This window comes from Hevea brasiliensis, chromosome 8, assembly GCF_030052815.1.
Source record: "Hevea brasiliensis isolate MT/VB/25A 57/8 chromosome 8, ASM3005281v1, whole genome shotgun sequence".
In the NCBI taxonomy this organism is placed as follows: domain Eukaryota; kingdom Viridiplantae; phylum Streptophyta; class Magnoliopsida; order Malpighiales; family Euphorbiaceae; genus Hevea; species Hevea brasiliensis.
Window position 1 is genome coordinate 95,848,929 of NC_079500.1, and position 24,010 is coordinate 95,872,938.

The following is a 24,010-nucleotide window of genomic DNA, read 5'->3' on the forward strand; positions in this document are numbered from 1 at the left end:
CGTCGTAGAGCGTTGCTTTTCCTGTGTATGCATAACTGCTTTGGCAAAATTATGTGGGTATTTAATTTTAAATAAAGTAATTATTATTAGATAACTTAATGATAATAAAAAAAATAAAAAATAAATTAATAATGAAAGACATCATTGTTTAAGAAACTTTTTTTTTATTAAAAGCATAATAAATATAAATTATAAAAAGGAAAATTTATAATGTTGCCTTTATATTTTACTTTATATTATATTTTAATTTTTAAATTTTAAAAAATTATTTATTTAATCTATAAATTTTATACTATATTATACTTTAATATATAAATTTTAAGAAATTAATTATTAATCCCTCTATTTTAATATATAAATTAATTTAATTTTTATAATTTTAATATTTATAATAATTTTATTCATTAATAGAATGATTAAATCATTTTATATATTAAAATTATAGAAATTAAAATGTGATACAGAGAAAATTTAAAAATTAAATAATTAATTTTTTAAAATTTAAGTATATTATAAAATATAAAGACTAAATAATTAATTTTTAAAAATTTATAAACTAAAATATAATATTATGCAAAATCTATGGATTAAATCATAAATCTTAATTATTAAAATTAGCCACGTAGTAATTAAAAAGATAATAATATATTTTGCTATAACTATCTTTTTATAATCATTTTGTAAAAAACGATTTTTTAAATAAAAAATAAATCATATTTTTCTCAATGTATATATTAAACACTAATTAGTATATTCGACTTAGCATGTAAAAATGCAGGCTTTTTTATATCTTTTATTATATAAAAAAAAATCACTTACAGTTTAATAAAAATTATATGTATATTCATAAATTTAAAGTTTTCAAATCAAATACAACATTGATAAAAAAAGGAAAACTCTTTATATTACTTTATATTATATTTTAATTCTTGAATTTTAAAAAAATAATTATTTAATTTATAAATTTTACTTTATATTATACTTTAATTTATAAATTTTGATAAATTAATTATTAATCTATTTACTTTAATATATAGAATAATTTAATATTTATAATTTTAAAACTTATAATAATTTCATCCATTGATAGAATGACTAAATCGTTTTATATATTAAAATTATAAGAATTAAAATGTGATATAGTAAAAATTCAAAAACTAAATAATTAATTTCTTAAAATTGAAGTATAATGTAAAATATAGAGATTAAATAATTAATTTTTTAAAATCTATAGATTAAAATATAATATTGGGTAAAATCTAAGAATTAAATTGTAAATCTTAATTATGGAAATTAGCCACATAGTAATTAAAAAGATAATAATATATTTTGCTATAACAATCTTTTATAATTATTTTGTAAAAAATTATTTTTTAAATAAAAAATAAATCATATTTTTCTCAATGCATAAATTAAACACTTAATATATTGGACTTAGCATGTAAAAATGCAAGCTTTTTTATATCTTTTATTATATAAAAAAAAATCACTTACAATTTAATAAAAATTATATGTATATTCATAAATTTAAAGTTTTCAAATCAAGTACAACATTGGTCAAAAGGAAAACTCTTTGCATAAGAACAATATGATTTAAATTCGATTGCATGTTAAAAGTATAATTTTCAGTTGTTTATTAATAATTCAATGATTGAGTGTTTGTCTCATTATTATGGCTATGCACAATTTTTAGATCCCAAATTAAATCGAAAAATCGAACCAAATTGATGGGATTAATATCAAATTGAAGTTATTTTGACACTTTAATTCAGTTCTAATTTTTCATTAAAAACCAAACTGGAATCAAAACAGAGCTGAATCGAGAATTAAATCTATGCATATATTTTTTATTATTTTTAGATATATTATATACTTTCTATATAATTATATATTTTTATATGTGTATACGTAATTATGAACTAAATAAAACCTAATATTATATTTTATTTGTTTATATTTTTTAATAATTTTAATTATAAATACATTAAATTATTTTACAATTTTAAATTTTATATGTATATATATATTAATTCATAGTTAAATATTACATAACTAATAAATAGTTAAAATGTATATTATACTTATCCTATTATATTATATAATATATTTAATAATAAATTATCTATGCATTTTATAATTAAATATTATATAATTTAAAAATAATTAAAAAAAATTTAAGTTGGTTTAATTTATTACGTGACTGTGAATAAATCAATAAAATTTATTTCACAATTTAAAGGTAATTAAAAATAAATCATATTAATCAATAAATAATATGATATACTAAATTTATTTAAAAATTTCTTTAAAATTTGATAATTATTAAATTTTTTTTAACAATATCATAAATAAATAAGTATATAATAAAAATTTAAAGTATTTTTAATGCAATAATTTAATAATTAAAATATAGATAAATTTTGAATTGATTTTAGTAATTTTTTTTTTATTTTGGAGGGTTTTTGTAATGTTTTGATAACTGTGAACATAGGCATTACGGCTGTGTTGGTTTGGCTAGAAGGTTAACGAGTGTGGTTTTGGCATAGAATGGAGGGTGAGGTTTGTGTAGCTTTGAAAAAAAAATTGCTTTTTTTGAAAGCAAAGAGGGACTGAGGAGAACTGGAGGAGCAGAGCAGAGCAGAGCAGAGACATCATTCAGAAAGAGAGAGAGAGAGAGAGAGCCAGTGCATTTCTTCTGTCCATTTTAAGGCTCTCTCCTTTCTGTCTTTCCTCTCACTTATTGCCTTTTAGGTTGCCTTTTAGGTTGTTCTTGCTATTATTATTATTATTTTTTTTTTTTTTTATGATGGCAGTGCCCCTGGGGAGGGGGCATTGGCCCCTTCAGTTTTTCAAATGGTTTAGGGGTATAATGATAATTTCATAAAAATTAATATTTTCATTATTGCTGTATAAATTTTATGGGACGCTAGACCCATGAAATTTTACTAAGAATTTTAAAAAATTTAGTGATATAGACAGAATAGTAATTTCCTAAAAGTTAGTATTTTTTATTTTTATTTATCAGATTTTAATTGAATATTAAGCCCATTAATATTTTAAATATTTTTAAAGGTTCATTAATAATTTTAAAGGATGATATCAATAATAAAATGTAAATCCTTGTATGAAAAATCAAAAAAATCATTATCTTTTGGCCTCTTTTTTTATCAATTCTATTTTATCGTAATTATTAATTTTTATTTTTTAAAATTTAAATTATTGAATAAGATTATCAAATAAAAGTCTAGTACATTTCTTTATATTTTTTTATCAATTTAAAATTTTAGTGATCTTCTTCTCATAATCTCATTGCTTAAAACTTTAATAATTTTTTTCTCATAATCTTATTGTTATTATTGGAATGTTATTTATTTAATTTAATCTATAATTTTAATTAAATTTATTTTTCATGATTTTTTGAAAAAAAAAATTAAATTTAAGATCAATTTGAAAAATTCTTTAATTTTAGGCCATCAATATATTGTAAGTACAATGATTCTCAATATTAATTTTTCACTATATTTTTTAATTAACCGGAATTCCATTTAATTTTAACCAAGTCAATTTTATTTTAAAAAAAATCTCTTATCAATTTATATTTTTATATATTATTTTTATAAATTATATATTTTAATTAGACCCTAAATTAAATTTCTGGCTGCTGACTGGTCATATTTATTAAATACAAGGCATTACGTAAAAGATTCTTTGGCTGCTGTGTTTCAGATGCAGCAACAACATGTGGGGATTTTTATTTTTCTCATGTTTCCTTTATTTAATGTAAGGTAACCTTGTTAGCCTTTAATCATAGTGTTGCTTTTCCTTTTTTTAGTTATATCATTGGTCAATTTTTGCATACTTTATTATATTTTTCATCCGTGAGTAAGTCGGGCTTGTTTATGAGCTGCTTTTTTAAAATCTCACATAAGATGTAGAAATGATAACAGATCGAATTTTTGTGGGTATCAAATTCGACAGAATTCTAATAGGATGGAATCGGATTTGAGTTTTACATGTAGGGTATTTACTCGAACGGTTTACATAAATACTTAATCAAATATAGAATATATATTTTTATAATAATATTTATAAATTTTTATATATTTTATTTTATATAAAATGAAATTTAAATATTTTATGAAATTATTAAATTTTTAAAATATAAATTATTAATTAATATATTTTTCTGTATATTTTTCTGTACAAAATATTAATTAAAATTTATAAAATTAAACGGGTTCAAATTTTTTTTTTGTAATAATAATCGAGTTTATGATGGGTTCGGATAGTTGAAAATAAATTTTAAACGGGTTTGTGACAGGTTTAGTTTTTGATAATATTAATCGGATTTGGGTTCAAGTAAGGTGATTTTCGCGGTTACCCTACCCATTGTCATCCCAAATCGGATATAAAGTATGTGTGTGTGTGAGTTATATAAAAATAATAACTTTATTAAAATTACTATAATTTTAAAAGTAGTCCATTCTTATCACTGATTTGTGTGTAGATTCTATTTATCAACAGAAATACAATAATTTCATTTATAAGATCACATAGTTAAAATAATATAGTTTTTCCCTTTTTAAGGTTTATATATATATATATATATATATATATAAATATAGTTTGGTTTGATTCAATGATTAAATGCATATTATTCATTTTGCAGAGTTAAATTCGAATGCCACACTCCCTCAATTCCCTAACTGAAAAAACACATATTTTAAAGATAATTTCCCAATCATATATGATATTTAGATCATTTCTATCATTAGGTAGATAGGATGATATAGCTAAAATTCACTGGTAGAGGCAAGGGCTAGAAAAGATGGTAATGAATTATTATCATATCAATAAAAATGATTGGTATATAAAAGGAGGAATATAATAGAATCACTACCCTCCAAGTAGATAATTCAAACCACTTTTCCCCTCCTTTTTTCCCTTTTCAATCTAATTATATTGTTTTTATTTGTTGGCTTAGTTAGCAATGAGTTCATTACAACTTAATTTTGTTTTCACAAGTAAATTACTATGACAATCTTAGTTAAGCGCTAATCTATATTGTATTTGAAGGCACCTAATTCCCTTATTTTAAGGTTTTGCTCTTTATATGTTTGATTCAATTTTGGATAAATTATATATTTAAACTCTAATTGAAACTTAAATTTGAGATTTTATAGTTTTTATGAAGATTTTAATATCATTAAATTAAATTTCACTAATTAGATAAATTATATTTTAATATATGAGATCATAAAAATTATATAATTACATATGATAACATGTATTATATATATATATATATATATATATATATATATATATATATATATATATATATATATATATATAGATACGCACACATATGTATAATGGAATTTTGATGCAAGAGAAGCCCACCATCATGGTACATGGATATATCAATTAACACACTAAAAAAAAAATCACTGAAAAATATTTTTTTGATAAAAAAAATAAATCTTTTTAGATTGTTTATTTTATGAAAAATAATTTATATATATATATATTATTTTTTAAAAAAAATATTTTTTTATTATTTAATTGTAATGTGAAAATAATTTTATATATTTATTTCATGTATGTATATATATTTTTAAAATTTAAAATGATTATTAAAATTTTAAAAATAAAAAATAAAAAATTTCTTTTAAAATGTATTTTTATGAAAAAATAAAAGTATTCTTTATATACATATTATTTTTCATAAATAAATGAGACTAAATTACTATTTAATTTCTATATTTTGATATTAATTACATTATTTCTCTTTTCTTTTTTAAATAAATTTTAAAAAATTACCACTTTATATAGAATGACTTTTCATTATTGAAATTGTTAACGATAAATATATCATTACAAAAATTATTAGCGATAAATTTATATAAAACACATTCTAATTACTGAAAGTATTAGCGATAAATATATTATTACTAAAGATAACTAGCCACTAATTAATATGAATAAGCAACTGATTTTTCATTGCTATTTTTGTGATTAGCGACAAATAATAAAATTATTAATATAGATAAATTTTTATTAATATTTTTATAAATAATATAAATAATAAAAAGTATTTTAAGGAATATAACTCTGTTATATATATATATATATATATATATATATATATATATATATATATAAAACTCTGATTTGTTGCCGTTTTTACATAATAGCATTCCATTAATTTCCCTGGAATAGAAAGTTCATGTGTGTAGCAATCCATACATGTTGATTTTTGCATTTTTTTGGGATAGCTTTGTCTCAGTCCAGTGAATTCAGGATTTCTACAAATTTTTTTTTTTCTGTATTATTACTAATTGGCCTTGGACAAAGCAGAAATTAAGTTATATAATCTCTGAGTAATATTTGGTATTGTAATAAAGATTTGTATACTTGCAGAGTTCAAGGACAACAAGACTTTTTGCAAAATGGTTACTGATACTGAACTCCGCCTAAGTAGTTTGCGCTTAGCCGGTCCTAAGCCTGGATAAAGGAGGAGGGTTGCGGTAGGTGACAACCAGCGTAAAAATTTCGTCATACCCTATGATATGCATTCAAAAGATATAAACGTTGGGGTGTCCTCTACTAACGATGCGCTACATCGGAGCCCGGGTGTAGTGATAAATATGCAAGGGTGTAGGGCGTTCACCGAAAGCGACGCGCCATGCCGGCGCCCGGGTGTGGTGTTAAGTGAGCAAGGGTTCCCACATCATGGACGGGTGTGGGTAAAGAAGTTAGTCCACATGACAGATAGTAGAACAAATAGTGGAACAGAACACAAGATAGACATAGAAAACAATAAAAGATATCATAGAAGGAGACCAATTAGAAAGGAGCAGGATAGGAGGAGGATCAGGGTTGGTACTTGGAATGTTGGATCACTTACAGGAAAATTAATGGAGCTTGTGGATACCTTGGAAAGGAGAAGGGTGAATATTGCTTGCATTCAGGAGACTAAATGGGTAGGAGAGAAAAGTAAGGAAGTGGGTAATTCAGGGTACAAATTGTGGTTTACCGGAAAGGAGAGAAACAAGAACGGAGTGGGTATAATCATAGACAGAACATTGAAAGACGCAGTAGTAGCTGTGAAAAGAGTAGGAGATAGAATTATACTAGTAAAGCTAGTACTAGAAAGAGAAACAATAAATATAGTTAGTGCTTATGCCCCACAAATAGGACTAGACAGTGAGAGTAAACAAAGGTTTTGGGAAGATATGGATGATTTAATGCAAAGCATACCGAATGAAGAGAATGTTTTCATTGGTGGAGATTTGAATGGACATGTAGAAAGTGATAGACAAGGTTATGAGAATATTCATGGAGGTTTTGGTTTTGGCAGTCGAAATGAGGAGGGAAAAAGTATCCTGGATTTTGCTATGGCATACGACCTAATACTAGCAAATACCTACTTTATAAAAAGAGAGTCACATTTAGTGACTTTCAAAAGTGGGCAACATAGAAGCCAAATCGACTTCCTCTTAACCAGGAAGACAAATAGAGCTCTATGCAAGGATTGCAAGGTCATTCCAGGAGAGGCTTTAACAAGTCAACATAGGTTGGTGGTCTTGGATGTCAAGTTTAGGAACAATTCAAGTAAGGTCAAAAGAAATAGTGTAGCTCGAACAAAGTGGTGGGAGTTCAAAGGAGTAAAGCAAGTGAAGTTCAAAAATGAGCTTCTCGAGTCCGAAGTATGGAAGCTAGATATGGAGGCCAATGATATGTGGATACAGATGGCATCAAAGATTAGAGAAGTAGCTAAAAAAGTACTTGGAGAGTCTAAAGGACATGGACCACCCTCAAAAGAGAGATGGTGGTGGAATGAGGAAATACAAAAGGCAGTGAAGAGAAAAAGAGAATAGTATAAGAAATTACCTAAATGTGATAATAATGAGGCATATGAACAATACAAGATAGCAAAGAAAGAGGCAAGAAAGGCAGTTAGTCAAGCAAGAGCACAGGCCTTTGAAAAGTTATATGAGAAACTTGGAACTAAAGAAAGAGAGAAAGATATTTATAAATTAGCAAGGAGTAGAGAAAGGAAATATCAAGATCTCAATCAAGTTAGGTGCATTAAGGATAAAGAAGAAAAAGTGTTGATGAAAGATGAGGACATTAAAGAAAGATGGAGAAATTATTTTAATAATCTCTTTAATAATAGTTAAAATGGAAATAACGTGAATATAGATTATAAAACAATAGAAAAGAATGTAAATTATACTAGAAGGATTAGATCTTCAGAAGTAAAGGAAGCACTTAAGAGAATGAAAGTGGGTAAAGCCTGTGGACCCGATAAAATACCAATTGAAGTGTGGAAGTATTTGGGAGATATGAGAGTGGCATGGTTAACTAAATTATTTAATAAGATTCTAAACTCAAAGAAAATGCCTGATGAATGGAGGAAGAGTATTTTAGTACCTATTTTTAAAAATAAGGGAGACATACAGAATTGCTCAAACTATAGAGAAATTAAACTCATGAGCCATACTATGAAGTTGTGGGAGAGAGTTGTGGAGCATCGACTACGTTATGATACTTCTATCTCTCTCAATCAATTTGGTTTCATGGCCGGTCGTTCAACTATGGAAGCGATCTTTCTCATTAGAAGCTTGATGGAGAAATATAGAGATGTGAAGAAAGATCTACACATGGTTTTTATTGATTTGGAGAAGGCTTATGATAGTGTTCCAAGATAAGTCTTATGGAATGTGTTAGAACAAAAGAGCGTATCTATTAGGTACATACAAGTATTGAAAGATATGTATGAAGGAGCAACTACTATTGTGCGCACAGTGGGAGGGGACACAAGAGATTTTCCGATCTCAATTGGATTACACCAAGGATCAGCCATAAACCCTTACCTTTTTACATTAGTTTTAGATGAACTGACGAAACATATACAAGATAGTATTTCTTGGTGCATGATGTTTGCGGATGATATTGTTCTGATAGATGAGACACAAGAAGGAGTCAATAGGAAGCTAGAACTTTGGAGAAGTACTCTAGAGTCAAAGGGTTTTAAGTTAAGTAGAACGAAGACAGAATACATGCATTGCAAGTTCAGTGAAGGCCAAACTAGTGATAGGGAAGGAGTTAGTTTGAATGGAGTGGTACTGTTCCAAAGTAATCACTTTAAATATCTAGGCTCAGTCCTTCAAGTAGATGGGGGATGTGAGGAGGATGTTAGTCATAGGATTAAAGCCGGATGGTTGAAGTGGAGACGTGCTACAGGAGTTTTATGTGATCGTAAGATTCCCAATAAATTAAAAGGAAAATTTTACCGCATGACCATACGATGGCTATGTTATATGGTAGTGAGTGTTGGGCACTGAAAGAGTCGTATGCATCTAAGATAAGAGTTGCAGAGATGAGAATGTTAAGGTGGATGAGTGGCCATACTAGACTAGATAAAGTCCGTAATGAAAGTATTAGAGAAAAGGTAGGAGTGGTGCTAATTGAAGATAAGTTGAGAGAAGGGAGATTAAGGTGGTTTGGTCATGTGAAGCGTAGACATACGGAGGCTCCAGTTAGACAAGTAGAGCACATTAGGTTAGATAATAGAAAGAAAAAAAAGGGTAAACCTAAATTACCTAAATTGACTTGGAGAAGAGTAGTACAACATGACTTAGAAGTATTACACATTTATGAGGATTTAACCCAAAATCGTTCAGAGTGAAAAAAGCGAATCCATATAGCCGACCCCAAATTTTTGGAATAAAGGCTTAGTTGAGTTGAGTTACTGATACTGCACCCAGCTATGATTGTGTTAATTACCACAATCTTATTGGTGGGAAGAGCAACTCCTGGCTAGATAATAATTGGAGCTTGAATTTGGTAGATGTGATAGCAGAGCACGGCAACAATGAGTTTTCTCCTTCAAACTTTGATGATGCAACTGGTACTCTTAACAGTGATCATCAAATGCTTCTTGGAACTAATCAGTATGCACATTCGTTTTGATCAGCTACTGTATTTTAATTACCTTCTAACAATGGCTTTTTTTTCAATAATACTATTCTGGAAAGTTTAGAATCTTTCTTTCTTAAGTTAATGTGCAAAGCATATAAATTTCCTTTCAATAAAACTTTATGGGCCCACAAATTTAAATTTTGAGAATGTAAATTTTGAGTAATTTAAATTTAAAACATTAATTTATATCCATTAAAACAAATTTAATTGATTTTTAATTTTAATTGGCCCAAGTGGTCAGTCAAACATACCCATTATTAATGAGTGTAATAACTGTCTAATTAAATAAGATATCTTTTATGGATCAATTTTTTTATTCTAAATGTTGCTTGAGTCTATGTAAAATCATTATCCAACTAAGTTTATTCTTGTAATTTAAAAATTAAAATTTTGTGCTAAAAATTAATTTAATAGCTAATATTTTAATATGAATGGGCCCTGTAATTATTCTAGATATTTTGACAATATGAAATTTTTTTGTTATTAGCCCAATTAAATTTTTTTAAAATTTAATATTAAATTGATATTAACCAAAAAAAATAAAAATTTGAAGCTTAAATTTTTAAATATTTGATTTTAATTTGACCCATGTATGTAGTATTATATTAAAGGAGGGCACACTTTTACTGTTACCATTGGACAAAGCAGAAATTAAGTTATATAATCTTTGAATAAGGTTTGTTATTGTGATAAAACTTTGTATACTTGCAGAGTTCAAGGACAAGAAGACTGTTTGCAACATGATTATTGATACTGTATCCAATTATGGTTGTGTTAATTACCACAATGGTGGGAAGAACAATTCGGCTAGATAATAATTGGAGCTTAAATTTATTAGATGTGGTTGCAGAACACGGCAATAATGAATTATTTCCTTAAAACTTTGACGATGTAATTGGTATTCTTAACAAGGATTATCAAATGCTTCTTGAAGCTAATTAGTATGCAGATTCGTGAACAAGTTTTCTAACCATAAGCATAAAATTAAAGAATCAAAATTAGCTTAAATTAAAAGTTTGAGAATTGGCAAACATTAAGTTCAAGTCTTGATAATTACTTTCTATGATAATGTTATTATTGATTTTGGTTTGCAATTAATTTTGATTTACATGATGTTTTTTGGTCCTAATTTGATTGCATGATATTGTTGTTGGAATCAATCTCTCGAACCTCACAAATACCTCAATAGTTAAAGCCCAAAATCATGAAAATTTGAGGACCATTGTATTTGTCTTGTGGGCATCTACAAAATTAAGGTTAGAGGTGATGGTGGGAATGTGGGATGATATCAACCTAGAAGACTGCTAAAAGGACAGCTTGTCGATCATTGCAAGCAATGAGTGATGATGAACAAGAAACACGGGGAAATATTGAAGAAGAATGGTAATAAAAGACAAGCTCTATAATGGTCTTGCAACGTGAGATAAGATGATGATTGTAATGGGATCAATAATTTTTGTGTTGATTTTTCTCATTTAAATCAGATTTATTATAAATTTAAAATATAAAATATATTATAAATTTATTTATTAAATATATGATCCTATATTATTATATTTTAAATTAATAATAATAATAATAATTTATTTTTTCATTAAAAATTGCAATATTCATTTGTAAATTTTCATTTTAATTTTAATTTTACATATTAGCATAATTTGTAAATAAAAATAATATTAATATTAATATTTTTTTAATTTTATGAAAAAGAATTTGAATATGACATAAAAAAAAATTAATGTGCATTCTGGTTGTAATATTCAAGTGGAGTAATTATTTTTGATTTTATGCTAATAATGTCTGTCAATGACAAGTGCGTTTTCCACCACTCGATCCTTCTCATACTTTGTGATTGTCCACTTTGTGACCGTCCACGTGATTACAAAAAACCTTATGGGCCCACAAGAGCCAACATATGGCTCCTAATGGCCCACAAAGCTCTTACAAGAAAACACATTTTTTTAATTGAATATATTGAAAATCAAAAACTCGCCGCCCATCTCGCGCTCTAGACCGCCACGAAGTTTTAGTGACCATGACCAACCACTCAATCTCAACCACGTCATACACCATGAAAGTGGGACCCTCGACACTCTGGGTCGGCGTTCTCAAAATGTGAAAATCGGGAATTCTACCCTTTCCCGCCGGTTTCGCCGAAGCTAGACAGTAAATACATTCTCCACCACACGCGAGTCGCAAGTCAAAGCGAGCAATCACGTTCACAGCTGTAAAGTCACCGACCTGTGACCTGATTAAAAGCTCAATCCTCGTCTGGCTATTTACCGGGCACCGATTGCACCGGTTCCTTAGCCGTTATTTCAGGTATATAAATGATACGAAGAGGAGCCAAACTCTCACTCCAGACATAGCTAACAGAGCTTCTTCTAAAATACAAGAAAATGCCGGTCGCCAGAATTGCAGTTGGGAATCCAGGAGAAGCCAGCCAGCCAGACGCTATCAGGGCGGCTCTGGCGGAGTTCTTCTCTATGATTATTTTCGTATTCGCCGGTGAAGGATCCGGCATGGCTTTCAGTAAGAGATATCTCAATTTTTTTTTCTTTTTTTTTTTTTGGTTTAGAAAAGAGGGTGGCGAGGATTTGAAGGATTTGCTCTTTTCTCTCAATTGAATTGGACTAACATTGGTGAATGTTTTGGCAGGTAAGTTAACGAACAATGGGTCGACAACGCCGGCAGGTTTAATAGCTGCATCCCTGGCTCATGCATTTGCACTTTTTGTGGCGGTTTCGGTTGGTGCTAACATCTCTGGGGGCCATGTAAATCCTGCTGTCACTTTTGGTGCATTTATTGGAGGAAACATCACTCTTTTGAGAGGGATTTTGTACTGGATTGCTCAGTTGCTTGGATCTGTTGTTGCTTGCTTGCTCCTTAAATTCGCCACTGGTGGATTGGTATGGAACTTGTCCACAAACTGTTTGAAAAATTAGACATGGGTTTGATGCCAAATTTCGATTTCTAATTTTCTATGCCTTGTTCGCTACAGGAAACATCAGCATTTGCGTTATCATCTGGGGTGTCTTCATGGAACGCGGTTGTGTTTGAGATAGTGATGACCTTCGGCCTAGTCTACACTGTGTATGCCACTGCAGTGGATCCCAAGAAAGGGAACGTGGGAACTGTTGCCCCTATTGCAATTGGTTTCATTGTTGGTGCCAACATTTTGGCTGGTGGTGCTTTTGATGGTGCATCCATGAACCCAGCAGTTTCCTTTGGCCCTGCTGTTGTAAGCTGGACATGGACTAGTCACTGGGTCTATTGGGTGGGTCCACTGATTGGTGCTGCCATTGCAGCCATTGTCTATGATAACATCTTCATTGGAAAAAATGCACATGAGCCACTTTCCACAAATGATTTTTAAGATTTTGAAATTAAATGCCTCCCCTTTTTCCTTTAGATCACTGAGGAGCAATAAAAAGTTTGGATTTTTCTTGTAGCTTGGTTGTATTAGCCTATTAGGTATTTACTGTTGTTGTTCCTGCTTATTTTATAGCAGTGGATATTAGACTTTCTTTAGTTGTCTTTTACACGTCGAATCAATGAAGCTGTTCTGTTTATGAATGGTTACAATCCCACATTGTTAAGAAATAATCTTATCGAGAGATTAATAAGTCTTTAGACTCTCTTTTGGTAAGATGATTTTCAAGGGTGAATTCTGTACGAGCAGTCTAATTTCTAAAAAACATGAGTTTAAATTTCGTAAAGTTATTAAATATATTAATTAAATTTTAGTTAATTATTTAATTTTTAAAAATTCATTTATTATATTAATATTTAATTAATAGATATATAGATTTGCATTATTTTGATTTAATCGGTTAGTAGTTCTAAACCATTAAGAACTCAACTCCTAAACAAACATGGATTCTGTGACCTTCGACCTAAAGTTGCTATGAAAAGAACAATGACTTTGAGATCCTGATTTGTGTTAAGTGCCATAGCAAAGCAAAGTTGACTTGTGTTCGTGAAGCTCATGATGCTGAACGAAGAAGCCATGTCAATATCAATGCCAAGACTTCCCCGGGATTTGATTATAGAGATACTGACAAAATTACCTGTTAAATCTCTGCTGAAATTCAAGAGCGTATGCAAGTCATGGTACTCAATCATCACCGACCCACAATTTGTTAAACTCCATTCCAAATCGCCTAGATTGTTCTTGCACTGCCTGGCCGTAAGATTTGACGGGGCTGCTGTTGAAGAATATCATTCTGTAGATTATGAAGCTGTAGTCGACAAATGTGTCTATTATCAAGCAATGGTAAAATTCCAATTTCCATTGAAAGAAGCATGGGTCAGTATATGTGGCTCTTGCAATGGCTTGATATTTATGATGAGTGTGATGAACGAGTTGTTTGTATGGAATCCATCAACAGGAGATTTAAAGGAGTTGCCACAATCTGACTTGTGCTTTTTAATCAATCAGGGGTCTTATTGCCATGGCTTTGGTTATGATAAATCCATTGATGATTACAAGGTAGTTGTATACGGTTTGAGCATGGGACTATCTCCTCCCAAATCTCATGTCCAAGTGCTTACTCTGAAAACAAATACCTGGGGAATAATTCAGGACGTCGAATTCTATAGAAATGTTGATCCCTATTATGGGGTTTTTGCCAACGGAGCTCTTCATTGGATAGCAAATCCTAGTTCTTCTTCTGAAACTATGGACTTGATAGCTTTTGATCTTGCAGAGGAGAAATTTCAAGTGCTTCCACAACCAGAACCAGCTTTACCTTTCAGGAAGCGCGCTCTGTCCGTTGTAAATGGATGGCTCTGTTTATGCAAGGGAGAACTTGATAGTGGCATTGATGTATGGATAATGAAGGAGTATGGAGTGAAAGAATCTTGGATCAAATTGATTACAGTGCCCCCACATCTATTCCATAATCCGAATGTATGGAGTTGTGATAAGGGTTTTCTACCGCTTTGCATTTCCAGGGATGGAGATATATTTGGGATCCTCGACGATCACCTGTTAATAGAGTGCAATGTAAAGCAAAATTGGTTCCGATGCATCAAAATTGACAGTGGATCAATCTTCAATCACAGAGGAAAAAAATTTCGGTGGACATCGTATCGTCTCATTCGGGCTATTTGGTACGAGGAGAGTTTAGTATCAACTAGATAGAGATGATAAGTTTGTTATTTCTTGTTCTATTTCATTGTCTCAATTGTTATTGGTTTCATGTTTGCTGCTAATATTTCAAATACTGCTTTTTTTTGTCCTCGGTTCTTAACGTTTGTTTGAGGAGTTTTTTAAGAGTAATTGAAGCCTTCAACTTTTGCTCGGGAGAATTACTCTTTAAGCCTCACTTCTTTTCTTTACTCTTCTCTCACCCCATCCAAACAGAGTTTAAAGTATAATTTTTCGAGATTTTTTAAAATTTTCAAAAGCTTTCATTTTTCAATCTATTAAATTACTAGATTAACGAGATTTTTTCTTTAAAATTTTATAATACTTAAAAAAAAATTTTTCTTTTCTCCTAAATCCCTTAACAAATCCACATCGATAAAACACGGAGATGGTCTTGAGTTCAAAAAGTAATGATATATAAAATGGAGAAATTAATCACTAAATGCGCCTTTTGGTAGAATGGCCCGGAGAGTTTGAAGAATTTCAGGGTTAAGCATGCTCGTTTTGTCTCATAGGTAGAATGGAGAACTTCCTAGGAGTCACCCTCATTTTAATGTTCTAAAGTGAGCATACCGGAGTTCTTCCAACTCTCCAGGCCATTCCACCAAAAGCCGCCTCTAGTGATTAGCTCCCTCATTTTATATATCATTACTTTTTGAACCCCAGACTATCTTCGTGTGGGATTTGCCTAAGGGACATTTTAATAAATTATGAGTATATAAAAATAATGAAAAGCTTTACTTTGAAAAACTTTACTTTATAAAACATTACTTTATAAATTACAAATAGGTAAAAACTCTAATTAGATCACTCATCTATCTATCAATGTAATTTTGGTCGTTCATCTTTCTTCCAATCAATTAATATATTATAATTTTGACTGTGAATTTATTCTAACTTTTATTGCTTATTTAAAATGTTAAATATCTAAATTCAAGTTAAGATTTTTTAAATTTTAAAAAATTGACAAATATTTAACATCCTGCTATGGTAAAATAAAATATATTATTGACAAATAAAAATAAATTTTAATCAAAATATAGTGAAAGTATTTTTTTTAGATGTCTATAGTTTTAATTTAGATTATTACTTTAATTTTCTTAGTTTTGTTATATTATTACATTTACTTTGAAAGAAAATTTACATGGCTTCGTTTGGAATAAATTATTTGCAATAAAAAAATTCAATTCAATTTCTCACATAATCATATTTTATTTCTATTTCTTGGAAAATAAAAATTTAAGTTAAAAAAATTGAAATATTTCATTTCAAATATAAAAATTGACAAAAAAAGTAATCAATTAAATTGAATTATTAGTATGAAAATCTTTTTAAAATTGCATATGAATAAAATTAAATTATGAGTAAGTACAATAAGTATAGACTATGTGTAATGCAGGTTAAAAAATACTTGTATATATAAAAGTAGGAAAGAGAGGAGAATAATGAGATGGAAAAAATACATATTATTTTCTATTATAACAATAATCGATTAAATTTAATTCGCTGATGAAAATCAATTAAGTGAAGAATTGCATCTCCTTGAGGCTATTGTGTACAAGGAGAGTTTAGTTTCACCTAGATAGAGATGATGAGTTTGTCATTTGTTCTATTTCATAGTCTCCATTGTAATTGGTTTCAGTTGCTGCTAATATTTCAGATACTGTTTTTTTCTTCCGTTGATGGAATGAATTACAAATAGCAACGATTGTGAAAACTCCAACTAAGCTGAGGAGATTTGAACTTGAGACACTCCTAATAAAATTCTCTGATTTTTACCACTGAAATGTCCCTTGTAAGATGTGATTTGTGGCTGGACATTAACTAATCACTGATCAGTCTCCTCTGAAAGGTCCAATTGGTACTTAACATTACATATGATATGATAACATCTTTATTGATTCAATGGAGGCACAGTGGGTGGGTAAAAATTGGTAGGTTACGGTCAATTCATATCTTCCTATTCCCTATATCTTAAAGGTAGAGAGTAGAAATGTTTTGTTTATTCTGCACTTGATTAGTCAGAACTCAGAAGTATCCCCATCAGGAAAAAACTTATAACAAAATTAAAAGTTGCTTTCCTCCTCATTCAAGCAAACATCCCCATCAACCTCTGCATCCATGGCCGCAGAATCATCCTCCATCCCTTGTACCAACCATTCCAAGAAAGAAACACCGGCAGCCATAGCAGATCCCAAACCTTCTGGTTCAGAATCCTTATGTTTTACCTTCTTTGTTGCCCTAGCTTCCTCCGCTGGCAGTGGTGAGGAGCAAGCAAGAGGAGAACTTTCTCTCAACAAAGGAAAACTCAGATCATACTTTGTAGCATGGTTTTTTATGTATTTTTTTATTTAATTATATATAAAGAAATATTCAGTTCAAAAATATATATATGAAGAAATATTTTTCAAAAATATATATATGAAGAAATATTTTTCAAATATTCTAATTGTTGATGTTTATGCAGTTAAGAACCATCAATATCTGATGGTTAAATAATGAAATCAGTCCTCACATGTTTACATTTACAACCATGAAGTCTCACATAACAAATTGATCAATGTAATTCTGCCTCCTCACGAAGTAAGAAAATCAGTTAACCTGTTGAGAAAGAAGAACCAGAAGTCCTTGAGGGCCAACCAGTATTTCATTTAGGAAACTTATCAATCCAAACCAGACCACAGGAGTCACATCCACTCCTCCAACAGGTGGAATCACCTTCCGGGTTGGAATGAGAATTGGTTCTGTGGGAGCATAAGCTATGACATATGGAAATTTCCCGACAGGAAGCTTTGGGTACCAGGACATTACTATTCTCAAAATAAATAGAAAGCCAAATGCTGAGAGAAATGGCCCCAAAAAACCAATTAATAGCTTTGCCGTGGCAGGGTCTAAATCTGCCAGTGTAAAACTCTGAATGAACTTTGAGGTAGCTTCGGATGCTTCCACAACATTGAGATTGATACATCTTACATCCTCAACAACGCTTAATGGCAAATCTGAAATGTTTGCACATGTTGAAAGCAGTTCCTTGTTGACTGCAGAGCAATGCATGCTAGACCGTGACACTTGATGGCCCTCACTTGGATTTCCTCTTGTTGGACACATGAACGTTTCCTGCCCAAATATAGACAGTTAAAGAGGTGGAAGACAACGAGTCTAAAAGCCTATAAATCCCTCAATAAAATGCATCATCATTGATATAAGTGGTTTGAAATAATTCTTCTTCTTTCTTCTTCTGCTTCCTCTTTTATTTATTTATTTTTTTTCCTTCTCTGCTTTGTCGTCTTCTTTTTTCCCATTCAGGCATATGGTAGGGAAGCTGGGAATTGGGAGGTGTAGTTATCTCCTCAAATCATGCAAAAGAAATTATTTATCCTCCACAAGACAGCCAATATGAAACATTTTGACGCCCCAGTATATACATATTGGCAATAATTGTGAATTATGTTAAGGATATAAGGCAAACTGAGCCATACAAGATTTTGAAACCATCAGAAAATGAATGGACTAGAGGAAACTGCAGGAGAGTGATCAACCACTCATTAAGATCAAAATTGTAGAAATGTTCCACATTAGAGGGTTGCATATGAGAAGTAACTAGTGATCAGAAACTAATCAGGGAGAAGAAATATACATGTAAAATAAAAAGGCTAGACACTAATTAAATTTCATCACAGAAATCCAAAGAAAGATACAGAACTTGTAAAATTTCCATAAGATATTCATTGCTCTTTTGAAAAATAATGCATCTCAATTATATCTATAAAGTCCAAGTAAGATATTCAAATTCAATTTTTTACTAGATTTAGATACACATAGCTATAGTTACAACCATAATAAACCAGTGCCTGCATCTGTGATCAAAATCAGGAAAACTGAGTACCATACTCTACAAGAACTTTCTCAAACATGATATCAGAAGCCAGAGAATTCATCAGATTGTTGGGGAGGCGTAAGTACTTTAGCAGTTGGGTATAGATTTGATAGTTCAAATCCCATTCAACATACAACAGTATGTCAATAACACTACCCATTATTCCGTACCAGCTATCGAGTAAACATAAAAACAAGTTGCGGGTACTTACAGAAAAGTTGAATTTGTGTTTCTTGTGTCTAAAGGGCCTCCATCCTAGAAAAAAGCCAGAAATGAAGTAAGAATCAATGAAATAAACTTGAAAAAAGCAACCTAGAGGAAATTTGATATATTCCCCATAAATGCTCTTCTGAAACGGAAGAATTAGATATGAAATGCATATAATTGACGGAACCTCTTATATGGGTGTTGCTGAAGTGCAAGGAACACATTGCCATTGCGGGGAGAGGCAGTGTTATCCGTTTAACGAACCTCTGGTTCTATCCGATTTTATTGGAAACTAAAACGGCTCTGTTTCCTAGTTCTTATAAACAGTTGTAATTTTAATTAATTAATTAATTAATTAATTAATTTGTTTATGGTGCAAAAGCAGAACAATAGACCAGGGTCTTTGCCTGCAGAGCAACAATGGTTATCAAACAAGAAGCTAAACTAGAAGCTGAGAGAAGCAAAGGCAGAATCTTTAGCAGCAAAAGTATCTGGTGGCCCAAACCCGAATGGCTAGGAATCATCAACAGACCCAGAAGGGAATTCGCGGCTTCAAGAGCTTCTAGAGGCAGCAAAACACAAGTCCAAAGGAAGACCCATCTTTTTATAGGATTAAATAATGCACAAAAAGTCTAAATGAGGACAGTGATGAAGAGAGCAAAAGACGCGAGGGCATTATACCAATTGATGGCAAATTAAAGAAAAATTTATCACGAGGGAAAAATATTTATCAAAAGGGCTAGAAGGTGTTGAGTTGGACACAAGAGAGTGAGAGGTCTTTCGTATGTGAAAAAATTAAAAAAAAAAAATCGTGAGTTTGAAAATTAAAAAAAAAAATTGTATGCTGCGCAAACGGTTGCACGCAGCACAATGCACACACATTTGCTTGAGGTAGGCATAAGTAGCTTCACACTGTACTACACACAGCACCCTGCCACGCTGAACCCACAGCACACTGCACCACTGATGCGTACTGTTGGGCATCCAGCTTGGTGGTCAATGGTTGTAAGTTCGAAGGACTGAATCGCTTACCAAGGACTGAATCTGGCGCGATTCCCGTGCGTAGACATCTGGCGGTTGTTAGACTAGCGTCTGGCAACTCTTTAAACCAATACCTTCACTCTTCAGAAAAATTGAAACGCTCTTCACCGCATCAATATCAGCAGCGCTCTCTCTCTCTTTCAAAGACTCTCTCTCACTGGCTCTCTGCATCCCTCCCTTTCTTTCTGGTTATAGGAAGGTGAAGTTTAAAAAAATTTAAATACAAGATTTTTTTTTTAATTATCTCACACTCTCTCTGTCTCTGACTGTAAATAAAATTTTGTGCATTTTAATTAATTTGTATTGTTGATATTTATTAAAATAAAATTATCATAGTAGAATTACTTTTTTGATATTTATTAAAATAAAATTATCATAGTAGAATTACTTTTTAACTCTCTCTCTATATGATAATTTTTTAGAAAAAAATTTTTAGATAATTTTTTTTTATTTTTGATATTATATAAAATATAAAATACAAAATGTTATAATAGATTTATTTTTTAACACACTCTTCTCTCTGGTCCTGCTTGTAAACAAGGGAAAGTGCATAAATTATTTTTGTAAGTAATTTTTTATTATTTATGTTATATAAAAATTAAAATATAAATTATTATAATATAATTATTTTTTAAGTCTCTCTCTACTTTGTAAAAAAAAGGAAGGTGCACAAATTTTCTTGAGGTAATTTTTTATTGTTAATGTTATATAAAAATTAAAATATAAATTGTTATAGTATAAAATTTAATTTTATACAAGTTGTAAAAATGTGCTATTTTAGTGGTGTGTGGTGGGCAATTTTTTAAAAAATGGTGAGAAGACATTATAAGTGAAAAGGATTTTTTTTTTCTACGTGATTATGGATATTATTAGTTTATAAGTGTTATAATTATAAAGGAATTTTTTTAGTAGTTTTAAAATAATAGAAGAATAAAAAAATTACTTGATTAGTTTGAAATATTTTAATTTATTTATTTTATGAAAAAAAAATACATTTTTTACATATATGACATTTTATAAGTAGCAATTTTTTTTAACATATTCATGAAATTAAAGTTTAAAATAATTTAATTGCAAGAATTTAATATGATATCTATATAATATAATTATAATTATTTGTTGTGTGTAAAATTTAGTTATTGAGGTATTGAATATGATAATTTTTTTGATTTCACATATTTTATTTGTTTTAAGAATTCTATGTCAGGTTGATTCTCAGTTATACAAAATATCGTATCAATTTCACAAAAATATGTTAATAATACATTTATTAACATCTAATTAAACCATATACAAAAAAGGTTATTAAGTATAAAATAGAGACAATTTTTTTGTCCATACTGCCAACCTATTAAGAACATTAATAAGTACTAAATATTTGTTTAAGTTTACAGATCAACTTATATTTAAATTCAATGTACATTATGTTGATATTTTCACGACAAATTATTTAAGAAAATCCTCAATGTAAAGATATTGAAACAATAATTATAGAATTTATACTTCTAGAGGCAGTGCGGATTATATTTTTCATGTGAAGACACTTAATGAGTTATGAGTACATTATAAAAATATGGTTAGATTTAGATGAGTTAATTCATAAAAATATATGTATTTTTAAAAAATGTATATATTTATTCACTGGTTATCCTCATTTAAAATATAATATGGACTGTTTCTTGAAGCATGCATTTTATAATTATTGATTTAAATCTTTACATTAGATATTAGTTGAGATGGATTAAGTATTGTAATAAAAATTTTTACTGTTATGAAATTTTTTAATTGTAATGCAAAAATTAGTAAATATTTATATAATGTTAACTATTGTGAAATATTATGTTTTGAAACATTAATACTATATGCATTGAAATTAAATATTAGTTGGTATGTGATTTTAATCAAGTATTCAGTACTTATTCATAGGCCCTTGCATGTTGATAGTTTGGAAATAATTTTTTTTTTTATATTTTATACCTTATACCTTTCGATTTACTATCATGCAGTGCAGTTAGAGATTAAAAACTTTATTATTAACTTTGATAGGAATGGCAAAAGAACAAATGCACATTAGAAATTACCTAAAGTTAAGACCATTAGATTCATCAATACTCAGACACCAGAGAATACATAGCTCGAAGGCCATATGGGAAGCTACAATGAAGGAAGAGGTTTTGCACTGTAGAAGATATGCAAATGTGTTGCATTTGGATGCCCCTCTAGCATTGATTGTTTCAATCGATTTTCATATATCCAATTTGCTTAACAAAATTAAACATTATTGATACGTCTTCATCATTTCTCAAATCTATGCAAGCCCATTTCAACATACTTTTGCTTAGTTTTGGTTTCCTAAAGATGACACGCTCAATGAATTCACGTTTTTCTACCAAATTAATTGTACGTACAATTCTCATCATCAGATTTGCATATTTTGATATACTACTAATACTAAAAATAGCTGATCTATCCTCACAATAATCGTATCCCTCATCACTCAAAATAATATTGCCATCATAGTACACAGTAGCATAATGTGGAATTTACATCTTCACGTGGAAAAAAATAACATTTCTTATAATTTATAATATATATTTAAAATATTACGTAAACACATGAAAATTATAAGAAATGAAAATTTTAATATCGATCTAGACAAAACATAATATATTCCTTATGTGTCTATACTATACTTATTATCAAACAATTTTTTAAGCTTGTCATAAATATAACAATTATAATAAATCATATTAAGTATGCAATAAATATAAATAAAATTTTTTACATTACAATTAACTGACTGTTTTTTTTTCCAATACGACGATCAATTGCAATCTGTTGAACTTAATAAATCTCAAAGATCCAACAAGTTTGCTGCTTTCATTTATAGTTGACATGTACACAAAAAAAAAATTACATTTTTTACATTTATTTTCCACATAATATTAACAATGTAAATTAAACTGATAAAAAAATTACGAATTAACAAAATAAAAAATAGCATATATCAAATTTTATTAATATATTTCTTGACAACACTAATATATTTATTACACAATATTTTATTTTACTAATTAAATTTAAATCGACAAAATTTATAAACTAACATAAAAATTAACCATACACATAACTAAAAAAAATGAATTATATAGAAATTCTATATAATCCTAAACTTTATAAAAAATTTTAAATAATATTTTTTTAACCACAATACTATAAATATTGCAACATATTTCATTTTTTCCATAAAATTTTTTAACACTAATACCTTTTTTACACCATTTTTTATTTGACTAATAAATTTAGAGAATTAAAAAAAATGTAAAATAACATAAATATTAACACTGCACATAACTATAAAAAATAAATAAATAAATAAATAAATAAAATATATATATATATATATATATATATATATATATTATCTAATAAAAATTTTGATAAAATTTTTACATTATAATTTTCTAACCTCACAGACATAAAAATATTGCAGAATGTTTAATTTTTTTCATAAAATTTTTCAAAAAACTAATTTATTTATTACACCATTTTTTTATTAATAAATTTTAACATTAACAAAAATTATAAAACTAACATATCAATTAAAACTACACATAACTAATACACATATATATAATCATAAATTTTAAAATTATTTTTACATACTAATTTTGTAGCCTCAATACTCAAAATATTACATAATATTTCATTTTTCATAAATTTTTCACTACATCAAAAATATT

General features: G+C 28.8%; 3 protein-coding genes across 3 annotated transcripts; 2 read left to right on the top strand and 1 right to left on the bottom strand.

The window, feature by feature from the left end:
* The first annotated feature begins 12,331 nt into the window (after nt 1–12,331).
* LOC110649229 (aquaporin TIP1-3) lies at nt 12,332–13,566 on the top strand. The gene is made up of 3 exons (XM_021803710.2): nt 12,332–12,522; nt 12,649–12,899; nt 12,992–13,566. The coding sequence occupies exons 1-3, from the start codon at nt 12,390–12,392 to the stop codon at nt 13,364–13,366; spliced, it is 759 nt and encodes a 252-aa protein (XP_021659402.2). The 5' UTR covers nt 12,332–12,389; the 3' UTR covers nt 13,367–13,566.
* A 148-nt stretch (nt 13,567–13,714) lies between these two features.
* Nucleotides 13,715–15,288, top strand: LOC110649227 (F-box/kelch-repeat protein At3g23880). The gene has a single exon (XM_021803707.2). It carries the CDS (start codon nt 13,979–13,981, stop codon nt 15,134–15,136), a length of 1,158 nt encoding a protein of 385 aa, XP_021659399.2. The 5' UTR covers nt 13,715–13,978; the 3' UTR covers nt 15,137–15,288.
* A 2,267-nt stretch (nt 15,289–17,555) lies between these two features.
* On the bottom strand, nt 17,556–19,962 carry LOC110649230 (protein COFACTOR ASSEMBLY OF COMPLEX C SUBUNIT B CCB3, chloroplastic-like). The gene is made up of 3 exons (XM_021803711.2): nt 19,414–19,962; nt 19,231–19,274; nt 17,556–18,259 (listed from the first exon to the last, which is right to left on the bottom strand). The coding sequence occupies exons 1-3, from the start codon at nt 19,454–19,456 to the stop codon at nt 17,735–17,737; spliced, it is 612 nt and encodes a 203-aa protein (XP_021659403.2). The 5' UTR covers nt 19,457–19,962; the 3' UTR covers nt 17,556–17,734.
* Nucleotides 19,963–24,010: the final 4,048 nt, after the last annotated feature.